The 27270-nt window shown below is 44.2% G+C and overlaps 1 protein-coding gene and 1 non-coding gene across 4 annotated transcripts in view; both read left to right on the top strand.

Moving 5' to 3' along the window:
• Positions 1–25413, top strand: part of CKAP5 (cytoskeleton associated protein 5) — a 107828-nt gene extending 82415 nt beyond the window's left edge. For all 3 annotated transcript variants that reach the window (XM_044259207.1, XM_044259208.1, XM_044259206.1), the window contains exons 28-44: positions 2132–2257; positions 3479–3628; positions 3898–4101; positions 4310–4445; positions 4890–5083; positions 6013–6185; positions 7423–7596; positions 7822–7942; positions 17960–18139; positions 18610–18797; positions 19324–19399; positions 20212–20400; positions 20491–20628; positions 21090–21173; positions 21266–21425; positions 24467–24618; positions 24702–25413. In XM_044259207.1, the coding sequence (XP_044115142.1) occupies positions 2132–2257; positions 3479–3628; positions 3898–4101; positions 4310–4445; positions 4890–5083; positions 6013–6185; positions 7423–7596; positions 7822–7942; positions 17960–18139; positions 18610–18797; positions 19324–19399; positions 20212–20400; positions 20491–20628; positions 21090–21173; positions 21266–21425; positions 24467–24618; positions 24702–24947 (2691 nt within the window). In that variant the 3' untranslated portion in view covers positions 24948–25413. The remainder of the gene's footprint in view (positions 1–2131; positions 2258–3478; positions 3629–3897; positions 4102–4309; positions 4446–4889; positions 5084–6012; positions 6186–7422; positions 7597–7821; positions 7943–17959; positions 18140–18609; positions 18798–19323; positions 19400–20211; positions 20401–20490; positions 20629–21089; positions 21174–21265; positions 21426–24466; positions 24619–24701) is intronic.
• LOC122914899 lies at positions 4572–4680 on the top strand. Its single transcript, XR_006385962.1, has one exon. It is a non-coding gene; the product is annotated as a small nucleolar RNA SNORD67 (small nucleolar RNA).
• Positions 25414–27270: the final 1857 nt, after the last annotated feature.

The following is a 27270-nucleotide window of genomic DNA, read 5'->3' as shown; positions in this document are numbered from 1 at the left end:
TGGCAGAGGGAGAGAATCCTCAAGCAGACTCCCTGCTGAGTGCAGAGCCTGACGCAGGGCTCTGTCTCATGATCTGTGAGGTCATGACCTGAGTTGAAACCAAAAGTTGGCTCTTAACGGACTGAGCCACCCAGGCGGCCCCAGTACATTTATTATTATATGCTCATATACAATGGGCACGCTGGCCATTCGTTTGAGGATTATTTGTTTCCTTCCCTATCCATGGTCCTTTAATTCAGTATTACTTTAAATAGATAATTATCTTCTAAACTGTCCAGTTAAAGCTGTTCTTTTCCTGTCCTCCACACTGTCCTCATACCAAATTTAACAAGTGCTTATTTTAGTATTTGATCACAAGTGCTTTGAAGTATTTTTGACTCTGTTCTTAATGCTGTACTTTTTTCCCCAGTCTTTTGCAGTTTACGAAACAGTTTCACATAAATGATCTCACACTTGTTTTAACTGAATGACTTCAGTGTTTGAACTAGAAAGAAATTCTGGCCTACTAGAAATAACAGGCTCTTGCTGCATTTATATTAATAAGTAATAATGATCCCAGTTTTAAAATTCAAGTATTACTTTATTTTTTTTAAAGATTTTATTTATTTATTTGACAGAAATCACAAGTAGGCAGAGAGGCAGGCAGAGAGAGGAGGAAGCAGGCTCCCTCCCGAGCAGAGAACCCGATGCAGGGCTTGATCCCAGGACCCTGGGATCATGACCTGAGCCAAACGCAGAGGTTTTAACCCACTCAGCCACCCAGGCGCCCCTCAAGTATTACTTTAAATACATACTCTAAGTGTTCACTATTTTCTTTCCATCTGATACAGAGATTTAAAATCTCAGATTATTTTCACTTTAATAATTCTTTAAAATGTCTTGAGCAAGTTTCTCTAGAAACAGGTTCAGAGCATCTCCAGTTATAATGATGTGATAGAGATACATTTTATATGCAGAGAGGCAGAAAAGCTTTCTTGACTAAGACGTGTAAATGCCATTCAAAACGTCAGTAATATGTAAAGCTGTAAATAGTGTTGAAGATTTTAAGAAAGAAAGCTGTCCAGGGGCACCTGGGTGGCTCAGTCGGGTAAGTGTCTGCTTTGGGCTCAAGTCATGATCCCAGGGTCTTGGGATCAAGCCCCATGTTGGGCTCCCTGCTCAGTGGGAAGTCTGCTTCTCCCTCTCCCTCTGCCTGCTCCTCCCCATGCTTGTGCTCTCTCCCCCCCCATCAGAGAGATAAATAAAATCTTTCTTTTTTTAAAAGCTGTCCAGTAAACAAAGAGTCTATGACCCAGACCAATGACATTATAATAGAGTTTTTCCACCTTCATTACATGCCAATCCAAGGTAACCCACAGTTACTTAAGAATATATTAAAAACATTTCTGGGAGCCCCTGGGTGGTTCAGTTAGTTGGGCATCCACCTCTTGATTTCAGCTCAGGTTTTAGTCTTTGTTGTGAGACTAAGCCCTGTGTCGTGCTCCGTGTTCAGAGCACACAGAACTGCTTAAAGATTCTCTTCTCGGGGCGCCTGGGTGGCTCAGTGGGTTAAAGCCTCCGCCTTCGGTTCGGGTCATGATCCCAGGGTCCTGGGATGGAGCCCCGCATTGGGCTCTCTGCTCAGCGGGGAGCCTGCTTCCTCCCTTCTCTCTCTCTCTGCCTGTCTCTCTGCCAACTTGTGATCTGTCTGCCAAATAAATAAATAAAATCTTAGAAAAAAAAAGATTCTCTTCTTCCTCTATCTCTCTACTCCCCCTCCACCCCAACACACACACACACATCGGCTCATGCTCCCTCTCAAAAAAAAATTTTGGTGGGGCACCTAGGTGGCTCAGTCGGTTAAGCATCTGACTCTCGATCTCAGCTCAGATCTTAATCTCAGGGTCATGAGTTCAAGCCCCATTTTGGGCATAGAGTCACTTTAAAAAAAAGAAGAAACAAACAAACACACATTTCTGGAAATGTGCAAAAGCATAGTATGTGCAAGATTCTGTGGCTCATCTGTTTCATTCATGGGGAATATAATTTTGATAGTGTCTGTTTTATAGAGAGCCTGCTTACCGGGCAATAACATCATATTCCCAAGGACTAGTACCCTAGCTAACCAGCATTCCCTGAACTTTGGCTGTAGAGTGCACAAGGAAAGAAAGTGCCCAGCAAAACCAGCTTAAAGGAGGATGAAGACAAATCCGGTCCTATTTTCATTGTTGTTCCAAATGGAAAAGAACAAAGAATGAAAGATGAAAAAGGATTAAAGGTAAGGAAGGGACATGAACTCTCAGGAATTTTTTGCTTTCTGTTTTGTTTTGTAATTATTGTTTTGTTTTGTAATCAAGAATGTCTGGAATTCATTTCATTATTGAAATACCTAATAATGAACTGAATCTTTGCTTATAAACTATAGCTTGTTTCTCTTAGGTTTATGGGAGCATTATTTCCTGCAAAAGGAACTATAGAATGGAACTATTGCCTGTTCTTCTTCCAAATGGAAACCGAAGTTGTTTTAATTTTTATAATCATAAAATGGAAAATATTCATTGATTTTTATCAACTACACATTTGTAGTAGGCTACTTATTTAATCCTTTTTGTACCTGATACCTCAAAAGACATATCTGGTGACTGTCTAATTCAGTCATTTCTCTTTTTATATTATTTTGGTATTATTAGGCAGTTAAATTTTTTGTCAAAATAAATTGTTTAAAAAAAAAGCCAAGCAGTATGAAAAGTGCAGAGTATAGTATAAGAGGCATGTCTCCCTCTAATCTCCCTCCACAGGGAAGATATTATTACCAGTGTTTTTGTGTATTACTCCAGAACTATAACTATTTCATACTATACAGTCATAGATGTATAAATATGTAGCGCTTTTTACACACAGGGGAATGTGCTATACTCTCTGTTCTGTATTTTGCTTTTTTCTTTTAATGATGTTTGAAATATTTTAATAGTCAATACATAACTGCATGCATATATACATTCATTCTCTTTATTGGTACATCACGTGTATGTACCTGTCTTTATCCCAACCCATAATATAAACATTTAGGTTGCTTCTATTCTTTCACTATTATAAACTATTTTGCCGTGAGCATCTTTGAATGTAGGTACTTGTGCACATATGTGAATGTATCTTTATTAAACTCCTACTAGATTGTATATACATATTTAATTTTCATAGATACTACAAAATTTCCCTTTATTAAAATTGTACCAGTAGTATCATTGTGTTATACAATAATAGAGCATTGATTTTTCTAGTGAAAATTGCTGAATATTCTATTCCTAGAAGATGTTAAGAGTTAAGCTTCCAGAAGTATGACTGCTCACTAATACATTTTGCATTTATATTTAATTACAAATTAATCTTGTCAGATTTTAAAATATCCTTACATTGATTTTTGCAGCAGCTTTAAATAGAATTCTCTACCTCATTTCAGTTGAACATCTTATAGTCCCCTTTCCCTTGTTTTTTTCAGGTGCTGAAGTGGAATTTTACTACTCCACGGGATGAATACATTGAGCAACTAAAGACCCAGATGTCTAGCTGTGTGGCTAAGTGGTTACAAGATGAGATGTTTCACTCAGACTTTCAGCATCATAATAAAGCCCTTGCTGTCATGGTTGATGTAGGTTTCCAGTAGATAAGTACACGTGTATCTCAGATCCATGAAAATACTAAGCCTTGTGAAATAACCAGAAGTTAATGTGACTTGAGAAGGAACTAGAATATACCATATTCGTTGGCTTTAGAGCTGTTGTATTATTTGATAGAATAAATGACTGTCATAATTTAAGGTCTTAAATAGAATCTTAAAAATCTACTATTTTTTTCTTGGACTCCAGTAAAATCTAGAACTTTAATTTTTATACGGTCTTACTTGTCTTTTGTCCTAAGCACTTGGAGAGTGAAAAAGAGGGTGTTATTGGTTGCCTGGATCTTATCTTAAAGTGGCTTACCCTGCGGTTTTTTGACACCAATACAAGTGTCCTGATGAAAGCCCTAGAATATTTAAAATTGCTCTTCACCCTGCTAAGTGAGGAGGAGTATCATCTTACTGAGAATGAAGCATCTTCCTTCATCCCCTATCTCATTCTCAAGGTAATGTGTCATTCTCACTCTGGAAGACTGCCCAGCTTCCCAGCTGACCTCAGCTCCCATCCTTTATTCCCGCTTCCTTTTCCATCTATTCTGCGATGATACCTTCCCCTGCTCATTCCCATGCCCCTGTTCTCCCAAGATGTGGGATGCATAGGACGACACTTTGTCACTCAGGAACTGCCTCAATCGTTATTTTCTTGTCGACTAGGTTGGAGAACCAAAGGATGTCATTCGCAAAGATGTCCGTGCCATCCTGAACCGGATGTGCCTTGTCTACCCAGCCAGCAAGATGTTCCCCTTCATCATGGAAGGAACCAAATCTAAAAATTCTAAGCAAAGAGCAGGTGAAGCAACAATTTAAACTGAGGCATGAGTCTGTGTAGCAGTGACCTCTAAAAGAAATAGTTTGTAGATGAACCAAGGACATTTCTTCATTGTCGGCATGGTTTATTCCAGCCTTCCAAATGGACTGTGAGAGTGATGAGTTGCACACTGGTGGAGCCAGTATTTGGTGATACAGGCACCACTCAGTACCACCCTGGTGACAAAATCAAGTGCACAGGGGCCATCTGACTCACAGGCATCCCTTTCTTCCAGGAGCACTTGCTGGAACAGTATTATTTGGTTGTATGTCTTATCAGAAGGCAGTAAACGAGGAAAAGTGCTAGGCAGACCCAGAATAAGATCATAGCTCTTCATGTACGCCCAGCAAAATGTATCTAGTAAAGATAGGTCTCTAAGCCGAATGTGTCTTGGGTCTCATTAATCTAACCTTTCTCCCCCATCAGAGTGCCTGGAAGAACTGGGGTGTCTAGTCGAGTCCTATGGTATGAACGTTTGCCAGCCAACCCCAGGGAAAGCCTTAAAGGAGATCGCGATTCACATAGGAGACCGTGACAACGCTGTGCGCAATGCTGCCCTCAATACCATCGTCACTGTGTATAATGTGCACGGAGATCAGGTGTTCAAGCTCATTGGAACTGTGAGTGACTTTGCTCTGAACATTTCAGCGTGTTGTGACTTGCATACCATTGCAACTCTAGCTCAGTTTTTACCACTTTGTATTATAAACCCAACCCATCCCTGTGTCCTAGAGTTCAGATGAACCCTGAGGGTGTCTGATCGTTGTAGGACATTTATGCTCTGTCTTACTGGAAACCACATTTTCTTCTCTGTACCTTCTATTCATACCATTTGCTTTAGAAACAAGAACTGTTTTTGAATCATATCCTGAGCTAGTCTGAGATTTAGATTCTACCTAGAAATCTGCTCTATAATTTTCAGCACGTTTAGTTTTTAGTGAATAGGTACTTACATGTATAATGTAGATTCTGGTATCTGTCAGATGAGAAGAGCCAAGAGCCAGACTCTGCAGACCCATCGGGTGCTGCTTCTGGTTGCTGACTTTGACCGGGTCACTTGTGGTTGCACCTCAGGCCGGCCTTCCCTCCAGTGACCTCCGAGTATTACATATATTTACACGGTTTTTACACATCTTTACCTGTATTAGTCTGTTTACATCCTCCCTACAGGTCAGTGAAGGAGATAAAGCAGATGGGAATTTTACAGATGATCAGCAGGGAAGCTTCTTTCCTTTCGCTCACATAGTTAGTGCTGACACAGCAAACATGAGGAAGCGTCATTTAATCTTTGACCTTTTCATTTGTAGTTACTAATAGTTTTTCCTTTCATATCCTTGCCTTCTTTCATAGTTTCTCTATCAGGTTTTAACAATAGTTTATTTTAAATGTAGCTAGTGTTTTGAAAATAAACATATCCCAACATAGTAGATTCTGCTTGCTTCAATATATGAATGGATATTGACTCTGGGCTTTCCAATTAGGTTTTTAATTCTCCTCATATTGTGGTAGAGGGGTGTTCTAATAAGTATAATTCGGCTTCATTTTACAGCTCTCTGAAAAGGATATGAGCATGCTCGAGGAGAGGATTAAGCGGTCAGCAAAGAGGCCTTCAGCTGCCCCAGTGAAACAGATGGAGGAGAAACCTCCGCGCACACAGAGCGTAAACTCCAACGCCAACATGCTGCGCAAGGGACCAGCCGAAGACATGTCCTCCAAACTCAAGTATGTAGATGGAGACAGTGGTCTGAGAACATCCAGTGGCCTTTGCCTCGTGTGCTTAATGCTTATCCTGTAACATAATCTTGAGTTCCTGTAGCCATTACCATGCATGCCAGAGTGTCTGGAGAAATGTCTTGTAGCCAAATGTTTAATCCTTCAGTCTTCATTGTCTTTGTCTTTGTCTCAAAACCACTTCTAAATAGTCTTGTGCCTTCTTTCACTGCTTTTCCGTGGACAGAATTATGTATCGCACTTATAGGATGTAAGTACTGCCTGCTAATTTCTCATTAGCAGGGCTCTTATATCTTTCTAACTTCTGACTTGGATTCATCCCCTCTGGAGGGTGATTGGTTTAGAGTTTATGACTCTAAACAGGTTAGAGGGTATCCATCAGTATCCCATAAACCAAGCCTTCCCCAGAAGTCCACTGGCTAGCAGAGGGGGCAACTCAATGTCATGTAGTGAAATTACTGGTTCACCTTTGTCCTTGTGTGATACCTGGCTATGCTCAGGTTCCTAGTCTTCAGATAAAGCTAATAAGTAAAATGCATGCAACTCAGAATTGGTATAGGGACTCGAAATACTACCTTCTGAGCAAGACAGCTCTATTTTGAGCTATGTCCAATATCTAACGTTAACCAGTTTAAATTTGGAAACTTTAAATATTTATTGTGTGGATGTAATGCTGGCCCTGACCTGTCAAGAGTGAGTGTTTCTATTCCTAAAAAGAGGTGACTGACCCTCAACATCTAAAATGTACGAAACTAGTGTTTGGAAGAATGCTTATGATTAGAAAAACTTAAAACACTGGTTAATTTGGCAGAAAAGAACCAGTCAGAGTAAATTTTTCTTAAATTTTTGTCCAAGTAGAGAGCTTTGAGTCAATATATTACATTGTTTTCTGCCCCATTTGGAATATCAGTACAAGGTTTGTTGGCTTTGATGAACTAGAGAGAACACTTAACAATCTGGAAGGTAGTATAAATACAATCATAAATACTGTAAATATGATTCTATAAATTTATTACCGTAAAATGATCTACTCTGAGAGTATTCAGGAACTGGAGTTGTTCCCCATTGAAGGCCAAATTTAGATTTGGCTCGAGGACTTAAATCATTCAGGGGGGCTGAAACCAGAAGTTGAACATCTGTCTTGAAGCTTTGGGGCAGCTGGCAGTGTGACTCTTGTTCTTGGTTCAGAAGTCTCTTTAGTTCAGGAGCCTTCTTTTGCTTCCCTTAGCCAAGCCCGAAGCATGAGTGGGCATCCTGAGGCAGCCCAGATGGTGCGCCGAGAATTCCAGCTGGATCTAGACGAGATTGAGAATGACAATGGTACAGTCCGATGTGAAATGCCAGAGCTTGTTCAGCACAAACTGGATGACATTTTTGAACCGGTCCTTATTCCTGAACCCAAGTAAGTTCATCTCTTTCAGTTAAGTGTCAGCATTGCACGATCATGAGGGTGCATACGTGGAAGGAGTATTCTGTGCAGTCAGAACTTTTTAGAACTGATTATGTATGACTGGTGACAGTTCTTGACTCAGACCTGGAGCTAGTGGAGAACTGCATAATTCCAGCTCACTTGGGATGTCTTGTACCAAAGACTGATTTTTTTTTTTCCCTTTGCTCTGCTCTCTAGAATCCGAGCTGTTTCTCCACACTTCGATGACATGCACAGCAATACAGCGTCCACAATCAATTTTATTATCTCCCAAGTAGCCAGTGGTGATATCAACACGAGCATCCAAGCTCTGACACAGGTAATGGGGGTATGACCCAGGACAGTAATCGCAGTGGCTGAGGCTGTACAAGTGGTAGCTGCGTACGGGTCAGAGTTAAAGGAGGCAGGTTCAGCACTGCACTGATGAGAAAGTGCACAGGGACCACTCAGTGTCATCACTTGCCTCCCAGGAGGTGGCTCTCCTAGATCCTTGCTTTTTACACTTGCATTCCTTCACCAGAGGCTAGAGATACAGCACTGAGTAAGTAGGGATCAAATCTCATGGAACTTAATTAGGTTTTAGCAGATAGAGAAAAACAGGTAAACAAGAAAATATCAGATAAGAGCAACTAATGTATAAATAGAACTCAAATGGGGTGATCAGAGAGAGGAGCCGAGTAGTTATTCTGTTGGTGGTCAGGGATGCAGGCAGAGGGACCAGCTAGTAAAACGGCTGTTAGGTAGGAGTGAGCTTGAAGATTCAAGGCCCACGTGCCCAGAGCAGAATGAGCAAGGGGGAGAATGGTACAAAAGGAGATTTAAGAGATAGACAGAGATCATATCCTGTAGGCCTTTAAAGCCCGAGGGTAGGTTGTTTGGATTTTAAGTGTGTTGGAAAACCATTAGAGAATTTTGAGCAAAGAAGCTACATGTTTTGTTTTGTTTTGTTTTGTTTTGTTTTGTTTTACAAATCATTCTCTTCTGCTTCCCTTCCCTAAGAATCTAGTCCCAAAACCAGTAAGTTGGTGGAGTAAGGTAGGCATCCACCTTGTGGCAAGGTGGTGGGCGTGGGGAACCATCACAGCCCATTGGAAGGTTCTCAGAGCCCCAGTGTTGTGAGGATGGTGTCATTTGGTGGGGGGTGGTGCAGAGTCAGGAGTCAGAGCCCAAGCAGGATGAAAAGCATGTTGTGCAGGTAGCCACTGTGGTGTGATGGTAGGATCCCCTGCAAGGGGAGAAGGATAGCCACGTGGGGTGGAGGGGGCGGGGCAGCATGCAGGCAGCTCAGAATGGGGAATCCAGAGCTGAACCAGGAGAAGTAGGCATCTACGTGGGGAAAGACTGGGGGCAGAGATGGGAAGGGGATTGGTCAAAGATACATAAGGAAAATAGAAGCCACGTTTCTTTTTTTCTGTTTAGGGTTTTTTTTTTTTTTTGTTTTGTTTTTTTAAGATTTTATTTATTTATTTGAGAGAGAGAGAAACATAAGCAGGGGCAGAGAAAGAGGGAGAGCGAGAAGCAGACTCACCACCAAGCAGGGAACCCAACTCAGGGATCGATCCCAGGCTCCCCGGATTATGACTTGGGCCAAAGGTAGACCTTTAACACACTGAGTCACCCAGGCACCCCTGAAGCCATGTTTCTTACTTTCAGAAAAGAGTGCTACAAATACGAAAGGAAAGCAAAATAGAATAAATTCTATTATTGGACCAGAATTAGATTAGATGTGTCAGTATGATTTTCAATACAGAGAGGTAGAAATATCAATATAAATGGATGTATATATGTGGTATAAATGTATGTTACAAATATACATGTGTGTATATAATATACATATATTTCCTAGTTCTTTTCATTGAGAGGACCTGAGAACAGCAGTACCCCAACAGCAACAAGCACCCCCAAATCTCGGCTTCTAAGAGTCTCATGCTCTACCAACTGAGCTAGCCGGGCACATTAAATCTTAGCTTCTAAATACCATCTTCCACTAAAAGGGAATGAGGGCTCCTTGAAGAAGAGTAGATTCTAGGGCTGGATTAGAAAAAGTACAAGAGGGCGCCTGGGTGGCTCAGTGGGTTAAGCCTCTGCCTTCGGCTCAGGTCATGATCTCAGGGTGCTGGGATTGGGCCCTGCATTGGAAGCCTGTTCCCCCCCCAACCCTGCCTGCCTCTCTGTCTACTTGTGATCTCTCTCTCTGTGTCAAATAAATAAATAAAATCTTTAAAAAAAAGAAAAAGAAATGTACAAAATAATCCTGGAATATTGTACCTGACAGTGAGGAGAGGTTCAAAGAATGATAGAGACATATCAGAAGGACCCAGTGGCCATCTGAAACAGACTCCTTCTGTTTGCACAGAGGATAGGTTTAGCATCAAAATCAATAATGATAGTAATGATATATAACCCAATGAATTGAATAAAATTTAACAAAATAGGAAACCCCACGTTCAGGCACTTGTAAATTAAAAATATAAAGCGAAATGAGATATTTAGTTTCATAGTACCTCCCCACAAAATATAGAGGACTGAGATACAAAAAGTAACCAAGAAATACAAAATACTTGGAGTAATTTGATAGTACAGAAGCTTAGACAGCAGCTTGAAGTGTCACAGTGACCATCAGTAATAGGACAAGATGAAATCTTGTGTCACCTTGTAGGAGTCAGTGAGAATTCAGCATCACTTTGCTGACATTCCTAATGTCATCTAAGCTTGAAGAAACCTCAAACAAATGCAAACTGAGGGATGTCAAGGTCAAGAAGGTTACAAATGTCAAGGTCAAGAAGGTCAAGGAAAGACTGAGGATTGGTCTAGATTCTAGACTGGCCTTTAGCTATGAAGAACGTGATCAGGACAATTGGAGAAAGTGGAACGGGGCTGGAGGACTAGGTGTGATCTCGCTAATACTAATTTCCTGATTTTCAGTGTTGCCTCCTGAGTATGTAGGAGGATGTCATTGTGACAAAGAAATCCACAGTGAAGTGTGAGATGGGTGTGGAGCACCAGACTGACAACTTACTCTCAGCTGATTCGGGGTTTTAGAAGTTCTTTTACAGTACATCCAACATTTCTATAATGTTTGAACTTTATTTTTACTGGGGAAAGTGTCTCTCTAGCCATTCTCACAAGACCATATCTATTAAGAAGCTCTGACTTAAATTCCTATGAAAGATAGTATCACCTGCACCAGGATTATCACAGTGGGGAGGAAGAAAAGCAGGTGGTTCCAGGTCATCTTCGATAGGTAGCGTCCATAAGACTTGGAGACAGTTGAGATGTGAAAAGTAAGGTAGGAAAAGAATCAAGAAGAACCCCTCGGTCTTTGGCTGGAGCAGCTGGGTGGAGGGATGGCGGTGCTGAGATGAGGGAAGCTGGAGGAAGAACAGTCTTGAGAAGTTGGATGTTAAGAGCTGTATCTTTGCTGTGTTAAGCTTGAGCAGCCTGTTGGCTATCTCCCATCAAGACAGATGGTTATAAATGAAAGAATTTGGGAATCTCAGCGCAACATTTTTGCTTTTGTTTGACAAATAGTCTCCTATTAACAATTTCGACATTGGAGGGGATTCTAGGAAATAGTGACTTGAATACTTGCATTCCTGTTGCCTTCTCTGATCAACTTCAATCCGAACCCACCTGCCATTTCTGATCAGAGGAGCTGCTGGGTCTGGTAGGTGGCATCTGAAGTCTGTACAAGTGTCAGGCTCCGTCTACTACAAGTGGAAGCCTTTACCGCATAGACACCTTCAGGAAAACCTGAAGTTCAGTAGTGCAGAGCCAGGGAGGAAGATCGCAACACCCAAAATCCTGGAAAGAGATCTCTCTTCATCCAGGGAGACCAGAAGATCCCCTAAAGAAAGGACAACGGTGGTTTGTATGAGTGTTAATAGAAGGACCTGGTGTTCTCCCTGGCCCCCAGGGAACTACAGGTTGCTGAACAAAAAGGCTGAATTCACTGTCTGAGACTGGGAAGTCTCTAGCTTTTGTACCTCAGAGACAGAAGAGCAGAAGTGCTTGCCCTTGGTGTTGGGTCACGTGACTGATAGGTTGCCAGCTGGCATAGCACTAACTTAGAAGAGCAGAAATTGCTCTCTCCCATTTCAGACTGCCACAATTGAGTATTTCCAAAAGGCAGACCCAAGAGTGAATCCTGCCTAGATAAAGAATAATAATGAACCATACCATAAGAGACGCAGTAACTGGAAAGAAGAATAAAACAAAATAACCAGAATGGGAATCTCCTAACACCGTGAAACTGCTGGAGGGGACAAGATGACCGCAGCGGAGGGGAGCAGGGTGTGGGAAGAGTTCTTAAAGAGGATTTATTATTACGTATAAAGATTCGGGCAAAAAAAAAAACCAAAACAACATGGTTTTAGAATTTTAAAATTGAGTAGATGGTCTGAAGGGAGAGGATGGTAACTGCAGAAACCAAATTAATGGTCTGGATGACAGGGGTGACAAGACCATTCAGTGGGGAAAGGACAGTCTTCTCAACAAATGATGCTGGGAAAATGGATATCCACACGCAAAAGAGTGAAGTTAGACTCTTAACGCTATATACAAAAACTAATTCAAAATGGATCAAAGACATTAATGTCATAGCTAAAGCTATAAACTCTTGGAAGAAAATGTGTTGTGGGGGGGTCTCCTTGTGTCAGTAGCAGCTCGAGAGCAGAATATGAGTCATGGCACACAGGTGTTTAAAACGTTTCTTCTCTTCTTTGACTGAATTTTAGTTGAAAGAAGTACAGCCAAAACTGCAACCACAGGAGGCATTTTGCTTCCAGAAAAATCTCAAGGAAAACTATTACAAGCAACAGGAGTCTATTGGATCAGGCTCTAAAGCAAAGAGTAGAGGGGCACCTGGGTAGCTCAGTGGGTTAAAGCCTCTGCCTTCGACTCAGGTCATGATCCCGGGGTCCTGGGATTGAGCCCCACATGGGACTCTCTGCTCAGTGGGGAGCCTGCTTCCCTTCCTCTTTCTCTGCCTGCCTCTCTGCCTACTTGTGATCTCTGTCAAATAAATAAAATCTTTTAAAAAAAGAAAAGATTCATTCTTAGGGTTAGGGTTAGGGTTAGGGTTAGGGTTTCCATTCTTAGTCATTAAGGAAATATAGATCAAAACCACAGTGAGATACCACTTCACACCCATTAGGATTTTTTTCTGCAAATGGGAAACAGTAACTGTTGCTACAAGGAGGTGGAGAAATGGGGACTTGTGTGCGTTGCTGGTGAGGACATAAAACAGTGCAACCGCTGTGGAGAACAGCCCGGCATTTCCTGTCACGGTTAAACACAGAATTACAATAAGATCCAACAGTTTCACTCCTAGAAAGCGGGGACCCAAACAGATAGTTGGGCCGCGGTGTTCATAGCAGCATCATTCACAGCAGACAAAAGGTGGAAAACAACAGATGAATAAACAAAATGTGGTGCATAGGTACAGTGCAGTAGTATTCAGCCATAAAGATGAATTAAATTCTGATGTATGCAGTAACATGGGTGAACCTTGGAAACATGCTGCGTACGATAAGTCAGGCACGAAGGGACAAATACTGTGTGATTCCACATACATGAGGTATCTAGAAGAGGCAGATCCATGGAAAGTAGAGAGGTTACCAGAACTAGGGGGCAGGGGAAGGGGGACTTATTATTTAATGGGTATGGAATCTGTTTAGGATGACAACAGAGTTCTAGAAATAGTAGTGATGGTTACGTAACACTGTGAAGGTACTTAATGCTATTGCATTATATACTTCAAAATGGTTAAAATGTAAGATTTATATGTATTTTTACTGTTACAAGAAAATTAAGATAAAAGTAAAACCCTCAGTAACAAAAATGTTTAAATAGGAATAAATCAAGCATTTTACAAAGAAAATTGAATTACATTAGAGAATTTCCAAATAAATGGAAGTGTACTGTGTTCACAAGATTTTGGGTTTATCAATTGCCAGTTCTCCTCAAAGTAACCTATATAATCAGAGCCACTCTAATCAAAATCTCAACAGTTTTCCTGTAGTCAGAAACTACAGGAAACAAATTCTTTTAAAATTTATATGGGAGATCAATGGGCTTGCAAATAGTAGTCAGTTTTTTTAAGACTTTAAAGATGAGAACACAGTGGAAATGGCTTATGTCCCCAGGCATCAGCTGTGACTACAGAGCCCCTGTAGTTAATAGTATAGTATTGGCCTGGACAAGCAGATCAACCATGAAGATGGAGCAAAGAGGCCAGAAATAGACTTACAGCTATAGGAAAGTGAACACAGAAAAGACCTTAAAAAATCTCTTGGTAAAGCTACATTAATCAGTAAATGGTGCTAGGACTAATTATTTTCTGTAGGAACAACAGATTGCTATTTCCTATACCAAAGTATGTTTCAGATGGATTAAAGATGTAGTTGTGAATAGGAGTACATTTTTTACTTCACGTGATGTGAGGATTTCTTTTTAAACTAGACACAGGTGCACCTGGGTGGCTCAGTCATTAAGCATCTGCCTTTATCACAGGTCATGATCCCAGGGTCCTGGGATTGAGCCCCGCATCGGGCTCCCTGCTCAGCGGGAAGCTTGCTTCTCCCTTTGCCAAGCCCCCTGCTGTGTTCCCTCTCTCGTGTCTGTCTCTGTCAAATAAATGAATAAAATCTTTAAAAAAATAAACAACTACACACGAAACATAAAAGAAAAGGAAAAACCTTTTACTACATTAAATTTTCTAAGAACTTGGGTTATCACTAGATGCTCCTATTTATAACAAAATGAAGAGACAAGCAGGGTGCCTGGCTGGCTGTCGGTGGAACATGGGACTCTTAATCTAAGGGTGGTGAGTTCAAGCCCTGTGTTGGCTATGACGTCTACTCTAAAAAAAAAGAAAAGACAAGACAAGTCACAGATTAAGACAATTGGGACAGATGCGGTAGGTGAAATATAAAGACGTGGAAATTAAATAATTCTTGCCAGTTTAGAGGTCAGAATAGTGGTTTTTAAAAACAAACCCAGAAAGAATAGTAACCTCTGGTGGGAGGCAAGGTACGGGCTTGGAGGGGCAGGGAAAGAGCTTTTCATGTCCTACAGATTCCTATAGCTCATCAACAGGGGACGATGTACAGATACACAGGCATAGAATTTCATTAAGTTGTATTCTTACGATTTGTATGTTGTATCATATTAAAGTTGAACCTTAATAAAAAATAGATATATATATTAGTGGGGCACCTGGGTCAGTCAGTTGGTTAAGTGTCTGACTCTGGATTTTTAGCTCAGGTCATGATCTCAGGGTCCTGGGATGGAGCCCCACATCAGATTCCCTGCTCAGTGGTAGTCTGCTGTCCCTCTCCCTCTGCCCCCCCGCACTGGGGTGCTTTCTCTTTCTGAAATAAATAAATCTTTTTTAAAAAATTAGTTAACAGTAAGCTAGATTTAATTAATATATATGTAGGGAGAATTTTACAGTCTCTTAAAATATCTATATTTTTTGTATCTTAACACCTGCTATAGTAAAAGATACACTTACCAAATTCTTTACTGGTAACCCAACAAAATTTTTAATAAATAATGTCACAAGAAATATTGACTACTTAGAAAAGAATGAGACACCCTCCTGACCCATCAATCAAAAAAAAAAAACAAAAAACTCTTTAACAATTCTGTTTATTTATTTCTTGAGAGAGAAAGAGTAAGAGTGGGGGTAGGGAGCAGAGGGAAAGAATCCCAAGCAGGCTCCCTGCTGAGCGTAGAGCCCAAGGCAGGGCTACATCTCACAATCCTGAGGTCGTGGCCTTAGCCAAAATGAAGAGTCAGAAACAAGACTGAGCCATCCAGGTGCCCCACCCCAAAACTCTTAATAGTGAATAGGAAAGCAGTTCTCTCTAAAACTACTGAAACTACTGAACTCAGAAAAATATATTGCCTGAAATGCATTTATTATTGAAGAAAGGCTTAAATAAAGGAACTTAATTTAAAAGTAGGAGATAAACTACAATTCTTGAGATGGATTTTTAAAATAATAAATCTAAATTTGTTTCCTATGAAACAAAATTAATTCCTTACTAGCCTGATTAGAGACCAAAAATATAAGTGTCAGGAATGAGAAGGGAGCCAACCATAAATAAAGAAGCGACTGAAAAAAAAATTAGACATGTAACCCTGTGGAAATTTGAAACAATTGATCTCTCCCTAAGGTTTTTTAAATAACCAGGAGATTTGGGGAGACCATTAAAAAGTCAGGAAACGGGGCACCTGGGTGGCTCAGTGGGTTAAGCCTCTGCCTTCGTCTCAGGTCATGATGTCAAGGTTGTGGGATCGAGTCCCGCATCGGGTGCTCTGCTCAGCGGGGAGCCTGCTTCCTCCTCTCTCTCTCTGCCTGCCTCTCTGCCTACTTGTGATCTCTCTCTGTCAAATAAATAAAATCTTAAAAAAAAAAAAAAAAAAAGGTCAGGAAACCCAGAACAGAGCAAGACATTTGATCATATAAAATTTAAAGATTTTAATCTAGAGAAATTTACCATATACTGTCAATAAATAAGTGGTATCTTGTGGGATATATTTGCAACCCATATGACTAATAAAGGCTTAATAGCTACATGAGGAACTCAACAGAAAAATTACCAAAGGTTGTAAATAAGCCAATTACAGAAGATTCCAAACAGCCAAGCCAGTAAACACGTGAAAAGAGGTCCAGGCCCTCCTCTGGCGCAAAATGCAAATTAACAATAATAAGATAGCATTTTTTGCCATCAGAGTGACAAAAAATAAAAAGAAAATACACACCTGATCAAAATTCTAGGAAAACAGTACTCCTACATTAAATGTAGAAATGTGAATTAAATGTTAGTGCCTTTTTTAAAGAAAACAATACAGTAATATCTATATGCCATTTAAAATGTTGTATTCTTCAGATTCAGAAGTTAGAAATAAAAACACAAGTAAGTTAGGATACTATATATACACAGACACGTTAATTGTAACATTATCTATAGGAAACAAAATAACCAAACTGGAAACATACTGAATGTTTATCAGTAAGAGAATGATTGAGTAAATTTTGCTACATGCATATGTGGAATGTTAAGCAGCCTTTAAAAATAGAGCTTTTTTTTTTTTTTTTTTTTAAACTAGAGCTGTTCTTGTGGCCTTTGGGGATTTTCATAATTTTCTGTTGAACTAGAAAAGCCAGATGCAGATTTGTGTATGGACTATAATCCTCATAAGCAGCACCCTAAACCTTGATCCCATTTATGTGTGCATGTATGGTCATGCTTCTGTGAATGTGAAAGATGTTGACCAGGCGTTACTGTTAATTATCGTAGGAAAAAGAGTAAGCTTCCCCCTGAAAAAAAAAGAGAGTGTTTTTGTATGGTGTCTGTGTTGAAACAGCATTGTTAAGGAGCCTCGTTTATATAAAATTGTTTGTGTGTATGGGGTATCTAACTGCATAAATCTAAATGAAAGTAGGACCACGAGCTTCTAGAACACCAGGGGGCACTGTTCACACTGCAGTCTTTGTAAATGGTGCTCCGTGGAATTGTGTAACAGGATAGCCCTGCATGAGAGGACGGTCATTGAAGATTGGCATGCTTGTCCTATTACACAGGGGACAATCATATTTTTATGATTACATAAATAACGCAGATCTTTTCACAGTAGTGGATAGGAAATACATGTTTTCCCATAGTAGTACATTTTACCATTAGTGACAGCCAGTGCTCCGAACCAAAAAGAACACCAGATCAGGATGTGGGAAACCTGAGTTTTGAATTTGGACTAAGTAGTCTGATCTTTTTGAGTCTCACTTTACTCATCTGATAAATGGAAATCTTACTTACCTTACTACTACTCAGAACTGTTGGGTGATCAAATGAGATATAATGGTTTTAAACATACAGATTCCCGGGGCGTCTGGGTGGCTCAGTGGGTTAAAGCCTCTGCCTTCGGCTCAGATCATGATCTCAGGGTCCTGGGATCGAGCCCCACATCGGGCTCTCTGCTCAGTGGGGAGCCTGCTTCCCTTCCTCTCTCTCTGCCTGCCTCTCTGCCTACTTGTGATCTCTGTCTGTCAAATAAATAAATAAACAAACAAACATACAGATTCCCTGATCTTCTAGATAGTGAATCTTTTCAAAAAGGATCTGTGACTAATTCTAACAGTATCTTGCTCAGTAAAAGTGTTGAATGTTTGAATCCCTAAGGACTATGTAAAGTGACTGGATTTTTTTCAAGCTAAGATAATTATAAGTGCTTTGCAAATAAATATTACAGATATATCCTTGTAGCATTTTCCTGCTACTTAGAAGTATAATGCTTGGTGACTATATCTTGGGGTTTTTGTTACCAGATCGATGAGGTCCTAAGACAGGAAGACAAAGCTGAAGCTATGTCTGGCCATATTGATCAGTTTCTGATAGCCACGTTCATGCAACTAAGACTCATCTACAACACACATATGGCAGATGAGAAACTGGAGAAAGATGAGATCATCAAGCTGTATAGCTGTATCATCGGCAACATGATTTCGGTAAGGCCGCCTCTGTAGAATGTGAGCTTCCCTTCAGTGTCTCATCCTGCCTGGGCTCTAGAGCATGAGTCAGCGTAGTTCCAGTGAGCCCTGTGTCACCTGTGGGTTTTACTTAATCTACTGACTAGTTTCATCGGATGTCGGGTGATAGGGCAGTTGGCCTTATTGTTGGGATACGTATTACCTAGAATTCCGCTTCCTGCTGTGTCTTCATCAGGCATGGTAGGCCCTGGCTGCATTTCACAAAAAACTGCTCACCCTAAAAGTACTTCTGTAACATGAAAGAAGGCAGTCTGGTTAATTTTGGCTATTTCTGGAGGTTTGAGGGAGTCTGGTGATTTTTTTTTTTCCCCTAATACTCGAATTTTTTTAATACAGTAAAATTGTTTACTAGAACATGCCACCCATATTTGTCTTCCTTGCTGTATAACACTGGGTTTCGTACCTCTAATGGAAGTATGATTGCATAGCTGTTTCAGATCGAGAGCCTCGCCCGGGAGGCCTCCACCGGCGTCCTGAAAGACCTGATGCACGGCCTCATCACCTTAATGCTGGACTCTCGAATTGAAGATCTAGAGGAAGGACAGCAAGTGATCCGCTCTGTGAACCTCTTGGTGGTGAAGGTGCTGGAGAAGTCAGACCAGACCAACATCCTGAGGTATAACTATAATCTCACCCCTAGAGCCTGGAACAGCCTCTCTTTAGTCTACCCCTGGAAGCCAGTCACTAGACCAATTATAACTTTAGGTTTGCCTAGTTATGTTGATTTATTACTCTTCTCTTCCTCATGAACCGAAAGTATTCCAACCTGAGACAGCATTAAAATGAGTAACAACTCAGGAAGCCAGCCAGCAGAGTGAGTTTTCTAGAACAGGACTGTAGTTTTTGTTGGTTACCTCCCTCTTTCATGTACATTTCAGGCACATTTCTCTCTCAGCTACCAGTGAAAATGAAAAGTAGAGTGAGGAGCTTTACCATTTATCAGGTGGTAACTAAGGAAGCTTAAAGGGTTGACATTTATTGTCTTCACAGCTGAATGCCAGGTAATCAGAGACAGTCCTGATTGACGAGTTCTCAGTTTATTAGATGGATACAGTTTCCACTTGGTCTTTCAGTTACTGATTTTAATAGGAATGAATGTTTGAAACCTATTAATGTAGCATTTTGGGATTTTTTTTTTTTAGTGCCCTCCTTGTTTTGCTTCAAGACAGCCTGCTAGCAACAGCCAGTTCTCCCAAATTCTCAGAGCTTGTTATGAAGGTAAAGTGGAAATAAATTGATCTCTTATATTTCAGAGATGCAATACTTTGTTAAAGTGTTGGGGAAAGGGGAGTTGAAAGTGAGACAGGGGCGCCTGGGTGGGCCCAGTCGTTGGGCGTCTGCCTTCAGATCGGGTCATGATCCCATCCCAGCGTCCTGGGATCAAATCCCGCATCAGGCTCCCTGCTCAGCACAGAGCCTGCTTCTCCCTCTCGCTCTCCTCACCCTGCTTGTGTTCCCTCTCTCGCTCTCTCTGTCAAATAAAATCTTCAAAAAAAGAAAAAGAAAGAAAGACATAAAAAATTGACCAGGGCATACCTGAAAAACATACCTGGTCTCCAATTTATACCTCAGGCCTGAACAGTTCTTGGCCTCAAACAGTGAAAAGGGAGAGACCGTTTGTCCTAGAAACAAACGGCAGTGAGTTTGCGGAGACAAATTTTATACCTTCCAGGGAAACAGATATGTATAGCCCTGTAATATTCGGTCTCTTCGATGGAAGACCCCAAGTGAACATTTCTGCACCATAAATCCTGTTACTACACTCTAACAGAGTTTGTTTCCTTGGGTTAGATTAGGTTAAGCTGTGTGAACTGTCCTCCTCTCGGATCCCACGCCCAGTTCTCCACCTCTTCTCACTGTTTAAGGCCCATCTCCGAGGAGTGGGAAGGAGGCGTGGGAATGATGACATGGGTGGCTCGTCACACACTAACTGTCTTTCCACAGTGACCCCAGAGCTCAGAGCAGGCGGTGACAGGAATTATCTTCATTCTTCCACCACTCCTCCTCCTTTTTGTTTCTTTTTTCTATAGTGTCTCTGGAGAATGGTTCGACTCTTGCCTGATACCATCAACAGCATTAATCTGGACAGAATTCTCCTGGACATACACATTTTCATGAAGGTCTTTCCCAAAGAGAAACTGAAGCAATGCAAAAGCGAATTTCCCATACGGACCCTAAAGACGCTGCTCCACACTTTATGCAAATTGAAAGGACCCAAGGTAAGTGAGCACAGCAGCTGGCTCCTGAAGGCGCTTGAGGAGAATGTTCTGGATATGGCATTGCCATCTGAACGGGCACGTCTCCCTCAGATCCTAGACCATCTAACGATGATCGACAACAAGAACGAGTCTGAGCTGGAGGCGCATCTCTGCCGGATGATGAAGCACAGCATGGACCAGACAGGGAGCAAGTCCGAGAAGGAGACAGAGAAGGGAGCGTCTCGAATAGTAAGCGGCCTGACCCCGAAGGCTAAGGGTGGCGATCTTGTCGGAGGCGTGAGTGCTGGAGCCCGCCTTGCTGAGGGTCGAGTGTGAAGGCGCGGGGACTGGCTCACTCTCCTGCTACAGCGCCGTGCTGTGAGCATTTCCACCTGGAAGTTTCCTTATCTGAACGAGAGAGAACCGTGTGGTCGCCACACAACCACAGGGTGCCGGATAAATGCACGGCGAGCTCTACTTAGGAAGCAGTGGGCCAGGTCCTTCCTCATCAAGTTTAGCTGAAAACCTGCGCCTGGAGGCGTTCAGTGTCCCGGAAAGTAGGGGTTTTCTGCCGCACACACTGGTGCTTCTGTTATCCGCAGGAACATACCAGTAAGGTCTGGGTTGTGAGAACTCTCGGGTCTTATCCAGTCGGGGGTTCCTAATTAATAACTCAAGTGTAGCCAGTCCTTTGTGTCTTCCAATTGCAGGATGAAAAATCATCAAAGGCCAAAGTGAATGACTTCTTGGCTGAGATTTTTAAGAAGATCGGCTCTAAGGAGAACACTAAAGAGGTAGAGGGGAAGGATGAGCCAAATGGGCGCCTGCTTGACGGGACGGGCCACTGACTAACGTCCGCCCCCTCTTCCTTTTTTTTGATAACCAGGGCCTGGCAGAGTTATACGAATATAAGAAGAAGTATTCAGATGCTGACATTGAACCGTTTCTGAAAAATTCCTCCCAGTTCTTCCAGAGCTATGTGGAGAGAGGCCTCCGGGTGATTGAGATGGAGAGGGAGGGCAAAGGCCGTCTTCCCGCATCCACAGGTATGGTTTGTCTGGCGCCTGCAGGCGTGAGCTCAGAATAGCTCCAGCTCAGGAACTAGAGGTTTTGATTGGCTTTAATTTATATCTGTGCTCCTCAGTCCCTGATGGTCACCAGTGATGTCCACACTGCTGCAGTGGCCAACACGGTCACCTGACTTGACCCATCAGCAGTGTTTAGCAGGGGCAGAGCTCCCTGCCCTTGAAACCGTTTCTTCCCTGCACCTCCAGGTGTCCGTGCTCTCTTGGTCTCCTCGAGCCTGGCTTTCCTGGCCTCTTCCTTCTTGGCCTCTGATTCTTCCTTTCCCTGAACTCTTCATCTTGGCGTTCTCGAGGCTTCAGTCCGTACTGTCTCTTCCTCCTTACTCTCACTCCCTTAACTCGTGTATTCTCATCGCTTGAGATTCCATTTACATGCCAGCGAGGTTCAGGGTTGTCTCGGGTTCAGCTCAAACCTTCCTGATCCCAACACATACATCCTACGCAATGCCTCCACGTGAGTCTCCAGTAGACATGGTCGACTCAGCGTGTCACATTCTCAGCTCCAGATAGTCCTCCGAAACCTGCTCCGTTAACTTTCTTCTCCATCTCGGATGATGGCAGCTTGGTCCTTCTGGTTTGCTTAGACCCAAAGCCTTTGAGTCGTGCCCTCCCCTCTGTCGGAGGGGAACCTTTTGGTTCTGCCTGCAAACCCTGCATGCGGAATTCTAACCCACTTCCCAGGACCTTCTGCCCCTGCCCCAGTGTGAGTGTGCTCACCTCTCACTGGTATCTGGCACTGTTCTCCCAGCTGACCGGCTTCCAGTGCGGCCTTCCCATCATCGTTCGCACACATAGCATCGAAACAGCACTTCTCATTGTCCAAAGGCCCTCCCTTTCTCAGTAAGAGCAGACGGCCTCACAGAGATCTACAGGGCCCGACGTTGTAAGGCCCGCTGTCAGCTCTAGAGCCACACATCTCGTCTACTCACACTGACTCCTGTTCCACCCCAGCCCCCACAGCCTCCCTGCTGTTCTGGAACGCACCAGACCCACACCTGCTGGGGGCCTTTGCCCCAGCTATTTCTGACATGTAGCTTGCTCTTGCCCAAGATAGCCTTGAAACTAGCTCACTCTCTTCCCTCAGATCTTTGTTCAGAAGCCACTGTCTCAGGGAGACCTTTCTTAAAATTCAGAGCCTACCCCCAACCCTTGGATCAAGATATGGGATGTCCATATGTAGCATGCTGTCCATACGCAGACATTCTGCTTGTCACACTTCAAGGAAAAGACTCTTAAGGTCTTGGAGAGGCATAATTTCAGGTGTTAAAAACAAAAATAATTGAAGAACCCAAATGAAGCTTCAGCCCAGCAAGATACACAGTGAGAGGCAACATGACTAGAACCTGAAAACCACAAAGGAAACATGGTTTTTTGGTTTTGTTTTTGTTTTTTAAGATTTTATTTATTTGAGAGCAAGACCGTGAGAGAGAGCATGAGAGAGGAGAAGGTCAGAGAGGGAAGCAGACTCCCCATGGAGCAGGGAGCCTGATGGGGGACTTGATTCCAGGACTCCGGGATCCTGACCTGAGCCGAAGGCAGACGCCCAACCAACTGAGCCACCCAGGCGCCCAGGAAACATGGTTTTATAGGCAAACAAATCCGAGATTGTACGAGTAGAAGGTTCGGGGAACTCACAGAAAAGGAAATGTGGAACAGATATGCGTGCTCTATTCTGCACAGTGAACAGGGGTCTTTCTTTTAAGGCTCTTGACAGCTGCTTTCTGTAACTGATACCTCCAGGGTCTTCTCTCTGGCTCTAGCTCCTGTAAATAGGAATTTGCACACACAGGCATTTTCACTGTGGAGGGAGTAAGGTTTCAGCCTGACATGGGGATGGATGAGCTTTCACTCCTGTCATTCGGCAGTACCTGCTGAGTGCCTCCCATGGGCCAGGCAGCAGACGACAGAAACCTCTGCTAGAGTTTAAAGTCCACAAGGGCAGAGACAGACACAGAACAACGCACCTAAAGAACACTACACTGTTCAGTGTAAACTGTGGCAGGTCAGAGGCAGTAAGCGGACATAGCATGGTTTGTTTGATCGAGTGGGGACCCCTTTTTTCACTTTCCAAAGGCCTTTCTGGTGACAGCCAACATTAGAATGGTGCTCGGGGCCTACACAGCACACAGGCAGCCTGAGCGTGTGACCCCACTGATTACGGAGTGGCTCCATGTGGACAGTGTTCGGACAGCGCCCCTCGCTAGTGGCTCTCACGTCCTTCCTCGGTCACTGGCCTCCAGTCAGCACATTCTCTGCATGTTTACGTTAAGGATCCCTTTTTTTCCTATACAGTAACCTTTGGTACTACTTTTTGACTTACCCTAAGACCTGTTCTTTTTGGCTTATATAAAGCGTTCTCTGATACCAAATTGGATGTTTTAAATGCCTACATTTTGTGATTGTTCCTTCTCAGAAATTTAAGAACTGTGATAGATTTTTCTGGTTTTTCCCCTCTCCTGCAAGAATATTGTTCTCCATGCTGAGAGTGACAGATGCGCCCGTTCCTGTCCCTCTTTGGGGTGTGTGCTGGACATCGGTGTTTCCGCCTTTGCCCCCTGAACACACTGTCGCCTCGAGCTCCCTGCGGTCTTCCCCTGTTGGAATAAGCACTCCCCCGTGCATCACCTAGTCCAGACCTAGTCTAATTACGGCCAGAATTTCAAGGCCAGCGGTTCTTCAGCCAGGCACAGTAGCCTCGGGAGCAGTTTGGGCTTTTGGCTGGCCCATGCCAGCGGCGGGATGATGGGTTGCAGCCCCCTCAGGTCCCAGGATGCGGGCGGAGGGCCCGCTCTGCTCCATTGTTTCTTGAAGTTCTCGCTCAGCTTGTCTCCCACATTCCAGAGCCCGTTTATCACCAGCTCCAGATGCGACTCTTGTGGCTATCTCAGTCTTTACAGTGGTGTAAACTGTTCCAAATCATTCCCTGTGGCAACAGATTAACTGGGGCGGTCTGGAAGTGGGACGTGTGTGCATTTGGCGTCCTTTCCCCATTTCCTCTGCAGGCATCTCCCCGCAGACGGAGGTCACGTGTATGCCCGCTCCCACAAGCACGGTGTCCTCCATAGGTAACACAAACGGAGAGGAGGTGGGACCGTCTGTCTACCTGGAAAGGCTCAAGATCCTCCGCCAGCGTTGTGGTCTGGACAACACAAAGGTGCGCTCCTTCCCTCCGCGTGGGGCAGGGCCTGGCCGCTCTTCCCGAGCTGCGGGCTGACCTGGGTCTCCTTCTCTCCGCAGCAAGATGAGCGGCCCCCGCTGACCTCCCTGCTCTCCAAACCAGCAGTCCCCCCCGTCGCCTCTTCCACAGACATGCTGCACAGCAAACTCTCTCAGCTCCGGGAGTCCCGGGAGCAGCACCAGCACCCGGACCTGGACTCTAACCAGACCCACTCTTCAGGGGCCATGACCACGTCCTCGTCCTCCACAGCGAACATTGATGACTTGAAAAAGAGACTGGAGAGAATAAAGAGCAGTCGCAAGTGAAGCTGCCCCCGCCCCGCGCCCCGCAGCTCTAGGTCACTAAACTCGGCGTCCCCCTCGTGGCAGGGGCTCGGCGGGCCCGGCGCTCGGACTGGCAGGACGCGTCCCCGTGCGGGCCGGGAGGGGCGGCCGGGGCGCGGGCCTCTGTCCACACTCTGCTTCTCCGCCCGCGCCCTGCCTCTAGCCGACTGTCCATGTCGTAGTTTAGTGTACAGACTTGTAAACAGCTGCCCTCCTCTCGGCTCCGACTAGTCTCCATAGCCTTTGTCTTTTATTTTTAACTGCTCATTTGTAAAGTTGTCCTGATCTTTCCTAGCTTTTCACTCTTAGAAACTCTTTAATAGTTTTCCTTGGAGTTTGTGAGCTCTTCTCCCCGTAGCCCGGAAGGGTCGCTGTATTCTGTATGAATGCATGGCATGATACAACTAATTTAAGAGTCTTTTATAAATAAAGTTTGCATTAACTAGAATGGTCTCCCAAGATGCTCCATACCTGGGCAGCTTTTTCTGTCACGTGTCCTTGGGACCGGCTAGCCAGCCAGCCAGTGAAAGCGGAGAAGGTCCCCCCGAGGAGCAGCGCCTTGCTGGGGTGCACAGACTCGTGCTTCTCCTCCCTCAAAACAGGAGGCGGCTCCCGGGGGACGGAACAGTCCCTTTGCTGTGCATTCTGAGGTTCTGGGCATGACTTCCCTCCCACCAGCACCGTGGCGCCAGGGAGCGCTCATGCTTTCCGCCACTTAGCACGCGAGCTGGGGCCCAGGACAGGCCGCTGTAGTGCTTTCCACACGGGGACCGGCCTCAGGGGTTCTGACTGAAGGAGGACGGGGTGCTCAGGGGCTTCCCTCCTGGTTTTCGGGGCCTGAGGCTAGACCCACGGTTGCTTCCCGCTCAGGCTGAATGAGGACTGGAAAGCGAGCAGAGGAGTCCCCTCCAGAATAAATCCGCCAGGGTCTCCCTCCACGTCAGAAAAGCTCGTTAGTACTGAGAAGCTCTGGATTCAGACGGCAGACTTCCTGGGCAGCCAGGAGGGTCAAGGAATTCTTCTAGGTGATCTACCCAGCTGGAGCTCAAGAAATGGAAGGTAGACAGAAAGCGAGTGCTCTGTTGATTCTAGTCAAGGCTTTCAGGTGTCCCCTTCCCCTGTGCGGCCCGAAATCACACTTGCACTCTCCCTTGTAGTGGGAACGCAGGAGTAGGCCTCCCTGGAAGGAAGACGGAGGGTTCGCTCGCTGCCGGACTAGGACGATGCACTTGGAAGGAGTGGCTGTGCTCAGGTCCGGAATTTGCAGGGCTTACAGCTGTGTTGGAGGGAAGCAGCCTTGAGAATGCGTGCCCTTGTTTCAAAAGCAGAGCTGGGATGTTCGAAGTCTTAATCCCTTCCCCCCGCTCTGGTGAAAGCTCTGGGCTGCCAAGGTCCTGCAAACTCACTGAACTCCCAGTTTTTACCCAGCTTCCTGGTTGGCCAGAGCCAAATAACGAGGACAAGGAACTCAGTCCTAATTCTCTGTTCCTTGATGGACTGAAAAAGGGGAAGGGAAAACACAGGGGAGGGAAGTGGGTAAAAGTGCCTACCTTTGGTCCCTTCCCACTTCACACCATGAAGTTTTAAGATCGTAGCTGAAGATCCGAGGCCAAGCACGGTAACCATGGCGTTGTCTGGGCTCTTCCGCCACCTCACTCCCAAGCTCAGGAGCAGGACTTGGACACGGTCCTCCAGACAGTCGTCCAGTGATCCACCTGCCACACCAGTCGGAAGTCAACGTGGTGCCGGTGGCGAGCTGCGGTGTCCAGCTCCCAAGTCACAAATGCCCCGGATGGAAGAGGCAGCAGGCCACGGGGCAAGTCTGGCAAGTCTGTGGCACTCCGTGGAAGGGCAGCGTGTGTCCGAGCCGCGCTCCAGCCTGGACCGGTGACTCTGCCAGCAGTGACGTTGGAGAACATGCTGTGACTGGGCAGCTGTAAAGGCCCATTTCTTAGAAATGCCAGTTGCCCAAGTCTGTAACTACTATGGGAGTGGAAATTCCAAGAAGCAACCACCACACTGATGAGCTCCTTGTAGGGCCGAGAGGAGCGGGTGGCAGAGGAACTCCGCCAGCACCAGGCAGGAGTGGGAATGAGAGCAGCGATGACTTGCGGACCACATGCTGGGCCCTGTGCTTTCTGCTAAGTGCACACTGCAAATAACCTAATTTCATCCTCATACCCATATTAGGTAAGAATGTCCTCATACCTTCTACGGGAGGAAACAGACTCCTGGAAGTCATTGACTCATCCATGGTTCTCCCTTTTATGGGAGTAGCCAGGATATGAAGCCGGGCGGTCTGACT

Source organism: Neovison vison, chromosome 7 (genome assembly GCF_020171115.1).
Source record: "Neovison vison isolate M4711 chromosome 7, ASM_NN_V1, whole genome shotgun sequence".
NCBI classification, from domain to species: Eukaryota; Metazoa; Chordata; class Mammalia; order Carnivora; family Mustelidae; genus Neogale; species Neogale vison.
The sequence above is the reverse complement of the archived record's forward strand: the minus strand, read 5'-3'. Positions and strand labels throughout refer to the sequence as shown.